Below are 12919 nucleotides of genomic sequence, written 5' to 3' on the forward strand. Positions count from 1 at the left end.
TGATTCTAGGTTTTGTGAAGTTGACAATTAAAGCTAAGCATCACAGTACCTCATTTCATTTCTGTGGTTAATATCAAAGTATGAGAAGTTATTTATATTCCCCTCATACTTAATACTTGGATTCCACTCCTAAGTTTTTTTTTCAGTCCTAGTTGGTTAATGATGAATTATGGAAGCATGTCAAAATCCTTTATACTCCACTAACTTAATGAGCTGCTTTGGGGCTATTGAATAAATGGGAGTGAACAGTTCAAAGCTGTGCCATATCCTGAAGAGAAGTGTGTTATAAGTGAGATAGCAGCCTTTTCCACAGCCCACCTGTTTAGATGCACTGACATCTCCAGGGTAGAATAAGGATTGGAGATTTTGCATCTGTAGAATGTAGAGCATGTTTATGTGGTCACTTTTGAGGGCACATTTTTATTTGCCTCTAAGAAACGTGTTTGTCATCTTTTAATAGCATACTTTAAGATGTGAAATATATGTGTTTTCCAATGTGTGAACTTCTACTGTCTTTAACTCAGTGGTTTAATTATCAACTGCTTATAGGCAGACAGTGATGGACCAGAGTTTAAAACTGTTCATGATAACACCAAACAGAAGCTGAAGGTAAGTCTCTTGTCATTCATCTTAAGACTGGGTTATTGATGATTAAATGTAGCTTGGTGGCCACTTTCAGTTGTAAGATGCAAGACCTAAACTTAGAATTGGGAGCAGTAGTAATAGATCTAAAATTAGTGTATATAGAATTGAAATAATAGTCTTGCCAAAACTTGTTTCTGAAAATATTATTTTAAAATGTGAATTAATTATTATTTGTGGAATATACAGTACTTTGTATTTTGAGGAGATTTTGTTCACTTTAGCCTACTGTAGTTATTGGGCCTGATGTTGATGGCAGCATTGAACATTTGAATTCTGTATTGGCTTAGGTCTAGAATGAGGAAAGGATAGAACATGGCCTAATGTAGACACACACAGTCCATTTGAGCATATGTAGTCAGTGTAGGAATGCTTCCATCTCTTTATTTAAGACTCATCAAGCTTGGCTGAGGTTAGAATTAATGTCTGCACTGGGAGTGGGCAGAGCATTGGTTTGTTGTCTGGTGAGGATCGACAGTATAATAGTAATACAAAGGATTAAAATGAAATTAGTAATTCATTCTTAATTATTTAGAAAGGGTCCTCAGTTGAGCCATTCTTGTGTTAGTTATATACATTGAAACACTACTCAGTGGTGTGACTGTGACCCCAATGACATGACCATCCCCCTAATGGTGTGACCATCCCCACAATGATGGTGTGACCGTCCCCACAATGATGGTGTGACCGTCCCCACAATGATGGTGTGACCGTCCCCACAATGATGGTGTGACCGTCCCCACATTGATGGTGTGACCGTCCCCACATTGATGGTGTGACCGTCCCCACAATGATGGTGTGACCGTCCCCACATTGATGGTGTGACCGTCCCCACAATGATGGTGTGACCGTCCCCACAATGATGGTGTGACCGTCCCCACAATGATGGTGTGACCGTCCCCACATTGATGGTGTGACCGTCCCCACAATGATGGTGTGACCGTCCCCACAATGATGGTGTGACCGTCCCCAGTGTGACTGTCCCCAAAATGATGGTGTGACTGTCCCCCTAGTGGTGTGACCGTCCCCACATTGATGGTGTGACTGTCCCCACAATGATGGTGTGACCATCCCCCTAGTGGTGTGACCGTCCCCACAATGATGGTGTGACTGTCCCCACAATGATGGTGTGACCGTCCCCACAGTGATGGTGTGACCGTCCCCACAGTGATGGTGTGACTATCCCTGAAACCCTCCTCTCTGATGTTCATTGCCTTAGGTTTCGTTTTCGTCTTTGGACTTGGTGCTTCATTTGGAAGCTTTACTTTCCCTTATGGATTTTTTGTCATCTGCTGTCCCGTCCTCCGACCCTTCCTCCTCTCAGAAGGAATCTGAGCTGAAGCCGCTTGTGGGGGAATCCAAAAGTCTTGCCATCAAAGCCGGTATCAGTCTTTCCAATACGCTCTCATAGAATAACTCGTGTATATGAAGCTAGGATAAATGTTCACTCCTCGATGTTCACTGAGTCTAACAGCTCAGGGTGGTTTCCGAAGAAAGCGGGTTCTGCTCTCACAGGAGAACATGGCAGTTTATTGAAGAATTTGAAATAAGTGTTAACAGTAATCATGTACTTCCAGTGGCTTCGCTCTCTGGCTCTTACATAAAATAGAATTTGTAGGTTCTTTACGTTGTCTTCTGTCCAGTAAAAGCGAGAAGATAAGACGTTAAAGGATGGCGACAGTCACGCGTAGCCACAGAGGCCCTCTGCAGCCAGCGCTGCCGTGCCCAGCCGTTGTGAGTTCCTTTTGGGCACTGAAGGAGGATCTCACCGATGGCACAGATTCACCCTGACCTTTCATTTCATCCCTGTTTCGGGCACACATAGAACTTGGTCTGTGTTCACCGGGTTCATGACTTATAGTCTGAAATATTGGGTATAAAATACCAAGTGAATAAAGAACATGTGCCTGATTTTTAATTAAAAAGTTTACTTATTTTTTTAAGATGGTATAATAAGATGGTATAATCTAATTATTCCCAGATTCAATTGAATTGTATCTATTTTACTGACATCTTAAGTATAAAATTTTTAGTACTATTCGATCCAAGGATCTGAACTTTTAAAACCATAGGATGATAATGTTGTTAGAAGCAGAATTTCCTCTTCTTTGTTGTTTTGATGGTGCCTTGCTGTGTAGCCCGGGCTGGGCTTGAACTCTTGATCTTCCCACCTCAGCCTCCTAAGTGGGGGAGCTTTCTAAATGTGGCCACCACACCTGACTTCCTGTCACAATGTGCTTAACACATTAATATCTTTAAGAGAGGGTGTTCTTAGAAATATCATCTCATTATAACATATGCATGTACCATTCACAGCACAGCGGGGTGAATGGGGGCCAGTGCTCAGGCAGCCTTAACCCAACCGAACTGTTCTCTGGTTTTGCTGCACAACTTGACTCTATGGTTTGTTTGTCCTGCACCAAATGTTGAGAAAGAAAACAGCCTGTCATGTTAGGGTTAAAAACTGAGAGCCCCAAGCTTTTTGTGTATAGGAAAGTTCTGTTTCCTGCATGGAAGACGGAATTGTCAGGACTGCACAAAAAAATTAAACCCATTCAGTTGTGATTCTTTTTTATTTGTTTGGTTGTTTTGAGATAACATCTCGCTGTATGTAGCCCAGGCTGGGCTTGAACTCACTGTATTGCTCAGGTTAGCTTCAAACTCAGGCACTCTTTCCATCCTAGCCTCCTGAATGTAGGATTTGCTACCACGCTTAGCCTGGCTGTATTCTTACGAACACATTTTGTGATGATTTTTTTTTTTCAAACTTCGGCGTATTATGTGCTTTTCTTAGTGACTCTATCATAGAATTACTTATGGACCCGTAGCATATAATCTAGAGAAACTGGGTTGGTTCTTCAGTTAAAGAACATGTAGAGGACATAGTAAATAATAGGAATTTCATTGACTGCTCATTACTGTTTCAATTTTCATGAATTATTCTTTGATCTAGTATGTCATGTGACTAGTTAAAAACTTTGTACTAATCAAATTCTGGAATTTAATTTAGAGGGTTTCTTTTTATAGAAGAAAACCCAAAACTGCAGGACTATGTCTGCCTAGTGAGCAGCACCACCTAGGTGCTGTGGTCACCTTATCCATAACTGAAGGCCAACATGCTGCATTTTATATGAGTGGCAAAATCCGTATTTATCTTGTCTTGATAGAGATGTTAAGGGTTCCTTTTGCACATTATATGATTTTTTTATTAGTGAACTCAACACTGTGTTTTACCGTCTTTGTACATCATTGACCACTGATTTTCACTGCTTTTCAGTGCCCAGCACTTCTGAAGGTGATGTGTTTGATTTGAAGATCACAGCTGAATTAAATGCCTTTAACATCTTCGTTTGTGATCAGAAGAGTAACATAGCAGATATTAAAATACATGGTAAGTAGTTATTCTTCCATAGTAGTTTGGAAAGTTTAGTAAGATTTGTTTATATTGAAGAATGTATGCAAGCTTTGAACAAATGTACTTTGGAGCAATAGAGGTAAACTTGTTATGATTCATTGCTGACTTGAGATGGTCCTCACACATTTAAAAAAATTTAAAATACATCTGAGGCTTACGATTTTATTGCATTTTCAGAATAAGATAACATCAAATAGGTGAATATCATAGTAACTCTCACAGTGTAAAAGTAAAAGTCATTTTTCTTGTTTCCCTTGTATCTCGAGCATATATAACATAGCAAAATATATTTGTGAAAAACAGTTTTGTGTTTTTTTGTTTTTGTTTTTTTTCCCTGTAGAGCAGCCTTGGCTGTCCTAGAACTCACTCTGTAGACCAGGCTGGCCTTGAACTCACAGAGATCTGCCTGCCTCTGCCTCCCGAGTGCTGAGAATAAAGGCGTGAGCCACCACCTGCCCAGTTTGTGAAAGACGTTTGAAACTTTTCTTGTCAACAGCTTGAGTCGAGACTTCAGCCTCAGGTTATGCAGTAGGTTCTAGGAAGCCCGCAGTGGCTCAGACCTTGAAACTGACCACTGGCCAATGTGGAAGAAATTAATTTAACTTTCTCTACCTTCCTTCCCCCTGTAAGTGGAGACACGGTTGTAGCAGGAATCTTAAAAGTTCTTATTAATAAAATCAAACCTGAGGCGAGTTATTGGGGTCCATGCTGGTAGATCAGAGAGACAGAACAAGCCACAGCTATCTCACCTCGCCGGATCCTCAGCTGGTCTTGTCTCCTCAGACTGGAGGCCTCTGAGTCCTCATCTGGAATGGGTCTCAGCTGAATTACTGCTCAAAAGCCTGAATGCTTAACCAGCCAAAAGCTTAACCAGCCAAATGCTTCTAGTTTCTGGTCCTCACGCCTTATATATCTTTCTGCTTTCTACCACCACTCCCTGGGATTAAAGGCTGGCTTTCTGGGATTAAAGGCGTGTGTCACCATGCTTGGCTATTTCCAATGTGGCCTTGAACTCACAGAGATCCAGAGGGATTTCTATCTCTGGAATGCTAGGATTAAAGGCGTGTGCTATCACTGCCTAACTAGTGGCTTGTCTGTTCTCTGACCCCAGGTAAGTTTATTAGAGTACACAATATTTTGGGGAACACAATACCACCACACACGGTTGTTATGAGGGTGACATTTAATACATTTATATGTGTGTGGACAGTTCTAGAAGGTTGGAAAATCAGCAACATTCAGTCAATATGCCTGTAGCTGTAGGCAGTCTCCCATGAGGAGCAGTGGTTTTCAAAAAAAAAAAAAAACTCTTATGCCTTTGATGAGCATGACAAACTTTTTAAAATTTAGAAGATTATAGATACAAATTATTGTAGAAATAATTCCTAGCCATAAGATGATGCTTATTACAGTTTTAATAACGTATTTGTGAACTGGGTTGGAAAATACTGTCCCCCAAGGGAGTGGCTCTGATCTCACCAATGCATAGGATATTGTTTTCAGAGAAATGACATTACTTTATTTAAAACTTAGTGGCTTTTATATTTTAAGTTTTCTTGACTTTTATGGACAAGGTATATGCTAACTTAAAAGGGGTACAGCCCTTTTTTTAAGGTGTCTCATACATGGGAAGTAGTTGTGTGAGCATGTCTGGTAGTAATTTTTATTTACCTGTATCTCAGTAGTATGTTAATGCATTTAAGTTTGCTCACAAAAAGGAAATATCTGTAAATGGCATGTCTCCTGTAGGAATGGATGCCTCTATTTCTGTGAAGCCAAAGGAGACTGATGTGTTTGCCAGACTGGAGAACATCATAGTTATGAATGTTGATTCACTGTCCATTCACAAAAAGGTAATTGCAAAGCCGATGTCCTGTTGGAGTGTGTTGTTTGGGGACCAGATGCCGCCATTTATTTGTCCACTGTACGTGTGGTGTCTGTCTGACGTGTTGGACCTACTAGGGCTGGAGCTGAAAATGGAAGGTCGATTTCAGGTTGTAAAGCCCGCTGTGTAACGATTTGAAGGTAGGCATTTATTAATGAAAGTGACGTTTGTAGGTAAGGGAAACGCTGACAGATGTTAAAGGTCGAGTTCCCGGGTTGTTTTTTACCTGTCAGGTCCCTGAGTCCGGAGGGTCCAGTGACCAGGATTCTGTAGCTCCGCTGTCATAACCGATTGTCTTGTAATGTCAGGCTGTCTCTATTTTGGGAGATGAAGTCTTCAGGTTCCAGATGACTCTGTACCCAGATGCCACAGAAGGCGAGGCCTATGGCGACATGTCTAAAGTGGACGGCAAACTTAGTCTCAAAGTGGGCTGTATTCAGATTGTCTATGTTCATAAATTCTTCATGTCTCTTTTGGTAAGTTTATTTTTATTTGCATTTATTTCCCACAGAGGTCTAAATATTGTGGCCATGTACCTGAGTCTAGACAGTTAAAATTTTCACTAATAGGTGTGTTTGTTAGCCTTCCATCACTGTGGCAGGATACCCAAGATTACAGCTTTAAAAAGACGCATTTGGACTCTGAGATGAATAGGTCCATGATTGCTTGGCTCTCTTGTTTTGGGGCTTATGATGAGGGAGACCATCCTGATGGAGGGCGTATGTTGGGACAGGGCTGTTGACTTCATGGCTGCTGGAGAACAGAGAGGAGCGAGGAGCGATGGGGCCCAGGTCCCCGTAAAGAGCATTCCCCCCAGTGGCCGCACTGGCAAGCCCTACTCTAAAAGTCATGGTGCATCAGTAGTGTCACAGCCTCGTAGCCCAATCTTCAGCACAGGATCTGTGGGGAACAGTGAAGATTGGAACTATAATAAGGGCTGTATAATCAACACCCAAATGCTGAACAGAATGTTCTAATTAAGTAAATATTTTAAATGATGGTAGACTGTGGGAGTCTGTGGGAGTCCAGCTCTGACCTGCTCCCACCTTTCAAACGGCTCTTGGGTGGAGAAGAGAGGAATTAGGAAATATTAGGTAGAAAGATAAGAAAGATGGGACTCAGGATAGCTTCCGATGGGCCTGGGTCAATACCCAGCTGCCAAGAGGTTTATTCAAAAGAGCCAAAAGACCTCCTCCCCCTTGCAAGATCAAAGCACACCGTACAGCCAAGTGTAGACCCTTCCAAACACACCCATGGCCAAATCATCCCATTATGCAGCCCTGCTGGGTAAAGCAAGCTCAGATTCTCTGACTCTTGAGTAAGGTCTCACTAGATAGCCTCTGTGGGCTACCACAGTATACCAAACGGAGGTTGTTTTTTTAAATTATTGTATGTGTATGTGTACATGTGTATTGTGTGTTGGCATGCATGCCACAGCATACCGTCTGCAGGTCAGAAGACAACGTTGTGGAGTTGGTTTTCTCCTACCGTCATGGGTTCCAGGGCTGGAATTCAGCTTGCCAGGCTTGGGCAATAAGTGCCTTTACCAGTTGAGTCATGTTGCTGGCCCCCAAATGGAAGCTTTAATCCTTGTTTAATTATGTTTTTGGAACATAAAAAACTGTCATTCTCAGCTGGGAGGTGGTGGTGCACACCTTCAATCCCAGCACTTGGGAGGCAGAGGCAGGCAGATCTCTGTGAGTTCGAGGCCAGCCTGGGCTACAGAGTGAGTTCCAGGACAGCAAAGGCTATACAGAGAAACCCTGTCTTGAAAAACCACAAAACAAAACAAAGCAAAAACTAATATTCTCTAATATTTTCATAGTTACATTTTGGTATTTTATTTTTATTTATGTATGTATACATACACACATATGTATTGTTTGCTTTTTAGTACTTGGTTTGTTTTTTTCATGTTCACTATGTAGCTGAGGATGACCTTGAATTTGTGATCCTCCTGCCTCTACCTCCTAAGTGCTGGGACTAAGGGTGTACACTACCACACCAACCTATTATTTTTATGTATTTTACTGTTTGTATTATTTGATATTGTTATTTAGGGCTTTTCAGTATTAATTGTTTGGTAGAATGCCCAAAGGTCATCATGTAGTTGAAGAACAAATATTGAAACTTAGAGTTTTGATTATGATTGTGATGAACCAGGCCATGGAATTCTTATTTTTACTGGGTCCTTGCAAATACCGTGGGCTGAAGAGTTTAAACCTTCCAGTTTAAGAGCTTACTGGTCAACCATTTCTACCTAAATCATCATGTTTATGTTTCTAGAATGTGTGTGTCTTGGAGTAGTAGAAGAGATGAAGTCACTCTTGTGTGATTAATGGATGCATACTAAGAATATTGTTTTTAGATTCTTCATTTGGAAAATACTTTATTTTCAGTTGAAATGGAGGTGAAGTATATCTTACCACAAATAACTTTTGATTCTTGTTAATGATTGCAAGATGATAGACAATTAACCATGTTTGACATCTCTGGTACATTACAGAACCTTTGTGAATCAGCTGCTAAAGCATTAGTTGCCAGGAATAAACTTTATTCCCACATCCTGAAAGCAGAGTGGAGCCTGCTGTGGGATAAAGGGCTGTCTGACATCCTTTTTATTTAAATTCCAGTTTAAGATGCTTGGTCATTCTGAGCGAAATGGTTGCTTAAGTCAAAAATAACATTTCTCTCACATGCCCTCTTTATTGAGCTTTCACTCAGAGTGAATGCTTCTGCGGGGTTTTCTGTGGGGGACTGTGTCTACCTGCCATTCTCTCCTAACAGAGCTTCCTCAACAATTTCCAAACTGCCAAAGAAGCCTTGAGCACAGCCACAGTCCAGGCTGCTGAAAGAGCTGCGTCCAGCGTGAAGGACCTGGCCCAGAAGAGCTTCCGGCTTCTGATGGACATCGATTTGAAAGCGCCCGTCATTACTCTCCCCCAGTCTTCTGCGTCACCTAATGCCGTCATTGCAGACCTTGGCCTAATCAGGGTGGAGAACAAGTTTAGCCTGGTTCCTGTGGAGCTCTTCTCTCTCCCCCCGGTGGCTGATAAGATGAGCATCCAGCTTACTCAGCTGAAACTCTCCAGGTACGTGTGCCTCAGCGAGCTGTTTGTTGCCTTCTATGCATTTTCATAAATTTATTTTCACCCTACAGTAATCACTGTGCTGATTCACAGTTCTCATTCTGTGTTTATTCCAATTAGGAAACTGACTCCTGCTTTCTGGTCGGTAGTTAATAGTAGTATGCTTTGTAGGGCCTGTGTTTTGTCTTAATAGTTTTATAATATGGTTATTTTTTCCCCATTCTTTAAAAATGATTATAAAATTAAAATTTCCTAATGAGGAAGGGGCGGGGCACATGCCTCTAGTCCCACCTACTCAGGATGTTGAGGTGGGAGAGTCGTGAGCTCACAAGTTTGAGATGAGCTTACCCAACATAGTGAGACCTTATCTCAAGGCAGAAAAAGAACTCTATATTTAGTAACACTTATTTATTTTTCTTAGTTATACATAGCTATTTATTTTTCTGTGTGATAGAGATGTCTTTCTGAATTGTAGTATGATTTAAGATGTTCACTCCTAAACCTTGTAACATTTAGGAGTTTTCAGTGAAGCATGCAAGAGTCCATAAATCAAAATATGAAAGCCTTGACTCTGGTGAACAGCAGTACTTACGTGGTCATGTAAACAGTGGTGGACAATCTAGAAATGACTGTATATGTTCATTAACTTGTAGATTTGATAGGTTTTTCTCTTGCATTTGAAGAAATAATACTACATTAAGGCTAAATACACAGTGACTTTCTTAATGGTTTGGTTTTGGAAAGGTCTGGCATTTTCTTACACAGCGTTATACTAGTGCCCTATCAAATAGTCCTGGTGACAGTAGACATATTCATCAAATCTGATTCCAAGTTTATCTGAGTGTATTGTTTCAGATAGCTGTGCATATAAGCCTGATTTATTCTGATGGGTTGATACATGAAAAGAAACATGTTCTAAAATAATCCCGATCACAGCTTTTGAATGTTTAGGAAAGTGTTATAAAAGCATACAAAATATGGCCGTCCAAATTTTATGATATAAATTTAAAAATATGTGGATATTTACAAGAAATCATTGTTATTCTTTCAGAACTGTTTTACAGTCTGACTCGCTTCAGCATGACATTGAAATCTTAAAACCAGTGAACATGCTTTTGTCTGTTCAGCGGAATTTGTCAGCAGCATGGTACACAGAGATTCCAGGCATGGAGATAAAAGGAAAACTTCAGCCTATGCAGGTGAGTATGTACATTGTAGAAAGTGCTGGGTAGGCTTGTATTGCTCACAGTGCGGTTTCTGGTGTGTCTGAAAACCAACAGTGAGGTCCTTGTCCCACGCTGTTCTTTATTTCACTTTAGTTAGATACTTGGTAAAGCCAGGAGGAAGCCCGAGATGAAGCCTGTTGGGGAGCTACTGAAAAAATATATTTTTTTTAAATTAGAAAATTTGATTAAATTCTTTTTTTGTTTTTTTATTTTTCGAGACAGGGTTTCTCTGTGTAGTTTTGGTGCCTGTCCTGGATCTTGCTCTGTAGACCAGGCTGGCCTCAAATTCATAGAGAACCTCCTGGCTCTGCTTCCTGAGTGCTGGGATTAAAGGCGTGTGCCACCACCATCCGGCTTAAGTTCTTAATGTAGTAAAATTGTCAGAGAATTCAAAGTGATGCTCAGATATCACATTCAAAACAAAAGTGTGTGTTTTTTTTTTATTTTTAGTTTAGGGATGTTTTATTGATGCATGATTTGCATGTATTGAGATATAACAGCGTGACTAGTATTGCACTGTATAGGGACCCTCTTTTATTTAGAAATAGTTATTTGAGTAGGCATATGCATTTCTTTAGGAGGAAGCAGTATTTTCAGTGGCAGAGTTTGGGTGTGTCTAGGTTTCGGAGGTCAGGGGTGAAACCAGGAAGGATATCAATGGATGACCCCAGTAATGTGTTTCCTAGAGATCACTTCAAGCGTGGGGCCACACTCTCAGCATTGTCCTCTAGAGGTATGGAAGGGCCCCCTAACCGGTGATGCAGGTTCTCAAGTTAGCTGCTGCCCAGGCAGGCCTGATGTCTTGGGTGACATCACAAGTAGGAAGTTTGAAAGTTGATGCCCCACATGTTACCAGAGGACTGGCTTGGGATAAGCAAAAGGTCCTTGGCTATTAGCTGGTTTCGTGTTCCCCCATCATCATATAGGCAGGAAGCTAGACTTGAAGAAGATGCATGTGTGTGTTTTGTGTATAGTTAAATGCAAATGCTTAAAACAACTCACGCACAAATGCTTCTACAAGCTTTGAGGACTTGTGTGTGTGCTGGGGGAGGGCGGGCTGCCCAAGGAGAAGGATGAGAAGCTTCCAAGCAAAGCCCGAGTTAATGGATTGGAGTAGCAGGTGGCAGTCTCATTCAGTCTGGCTGCTTCATGTTGTGCAGCTCTCCACTATAAAGAATGCTATTATTTATGTCCTAAAGATAAAAAAGACTTGCATTAAAGAAGCTGAGGAACTTGGCTCACACGAAGCTTGAAGGCGTAGAGCCGATATAGATCTGTCTCAAGAGCCCTTTATTCTTTTTATCTCCCATGCCCTTTTGTAAAGGTAAAAAGGGAGATGCTGCTTTCCTGGTGTGCATGATGGCTTAGGAAATACTTGGTAGTCGGGTTAGTTATTATTGCTAAGCTAACCATATGTTTTGTGTATGTCCAGTTGTGTCTGTGCGGAGAACAGAGCTACAGAGAAAGAGAACATCTCAGTTCTGGTAGAGACCAGACACCGAGCGCCTCCCTGTATTGAACTTGGAGGGAAGCAAATGGTAGCAAAGGAGCTAGTGCTGGATGAGATGAGAGAGGGGCAGGGTAGAGGCTGGGGTGAAGCCTAGCAATAGGGTGGTGTGGTGCCAGGTCAGGCAGGAAGGGCATTGGGTTCCAAAGGGTCTGGCTGCACTGGAGGCATGTGTCATCCTAAATAGGATGACACACTTCTCTACTGATGCTGTGGTCTCAGCACATGCATTCTCCCCCCATCTCGTCTCCCTCTCCCTCCCTCTCTCAAATAGATGAAATAGATGAATCATTCACCCTGAAGCTACAAAGCATGATATTCTATTTTTTCTTATATCATGTAAACAAATTATTGGTGGTTTTCAGGTTGCTCTCAGTCAAGATGACTTGACAGTTTTAATGAAAATTTTGCTGGAAAACCTTGGGGAAGCTTCTTCACAGCCAAGCCCTGCCCAGTCTGCACAAGAGGCTGTAAGAGTGAAGAGAGATACTCGGAGTGGGCCTGACTACCTTAAAGGTAAAAGCTGATGAAGAGTTTTGTGTTGGTATTGAAAAATTAACAGCACCATGCAGTGTTCTGTTAGCTCTGCAGCACAGTGCTGTGAAAGGATTCACTATTCTTAGTGTTTACCCTGGAAGGTCTGCTGGAGTTGGGGCTCCTATTGAAGCTCCCAGGGGTGGGTCTATACATTGTCTACAACAAGGGGAGAGTCAGTTGTTCTTGCCTGCATAGTGAGTATTTGCCCTTGGTTTGTGGAAGCTAAATTTGCTGAGTTCCCCGGGCACTGAGGTGGGCTAGGTTGAGAGAAAATACTAAGCAGGCAGGTACTGTAGTAAGATGCCATCATAATTCAGAGACAAAAGAACCGTGGTGTGTTGACTGAATCATGAAGAAGGAAGGTATTCTCTTACAGTAGTAGCTTTATATCTGGCTTTGATGGAGAATGATGCTTTGAAATGTGTCAGGGAATTTCTAGGTTATTAAATTTAAAGGTTTTAAGAGTACTGTGGCCCTTTAAATTCAGCCATTTGAAGTGGCACATGGGTTATAATTTCAGTTATTTTTCTTTCATTTCTAATTTTTTTTGAGGAACACTCTCACTTTGTAGGCCAGGCTGGCCTCAAACCTGTGATGGTTCTGCTGATTCAGTCCCTG

At 41.5% G+C, this 12919-nt stretch overlaps 1 protein-coding gene across 3 annotated transcripts in view; it reads left to right on the forward strand.

The window, feature by feature from the left end:
- Vps13c (vacuolar protein sorting 13 homolog C) overlaps nucleotides 1–12919 on the forward strand; it is a 153880-nt gene that overhangs the window by 83735 nt on the left and 57226 nt on the right. For all 3 annotated transcript variants that reach the window (XM_006979296.4, XM_076576580.1, XM_006979294.4), the window contains 8 exons: nucleotides 550–609; nucleotides 1862–2024; nucleotides 3920–4033; nucleotides 5807–5910; nucleotides 6251–6418; nucleotides 8730–9034; nucleotides 10083–10230; nucleotides 12130–12280. In XM_006979296.4, the coding sequence (XP_006979358.1) occupies nucleotides 550–609; nucleotides 1862–2024; nucleotides 3920–4033; nucleotides 5807–5910; nucleotides 6251–6418; nucleotides 8730–9034; nucleotides 10083–10230; nucleotides 12130–12280 (1213 nt within the window). The remainder of the gene's footprint in view (nucleotides 1–549; nucleotides 610–1861; nucleotides 2025–3919; nucleotides 4034–5806; nucleotides 5911–6250; nucleotides 6419–8729; nucleotides 9035–10082; nucleotides 10231–12129; nucleotides 12281–12919) is intronic.

The sequence above is a fragment of the Peromyscus maniculatus genome, chromosome 7, assembly GCF_049852395.1.
Source record: "Peromyscus maniculatus bairdii isolate BWxNUB_F1_BW_parent chromosome 7, HU_Pman_BW_mat_3.1, whole genome shotgun sequence".
Classification (NCBI taxonomy): Eukaryota; Metazoa; Chordata; class Mammalia; order Rodentia; family Cricetidae; genus Peromyscus; species Peromyscus maniculatus.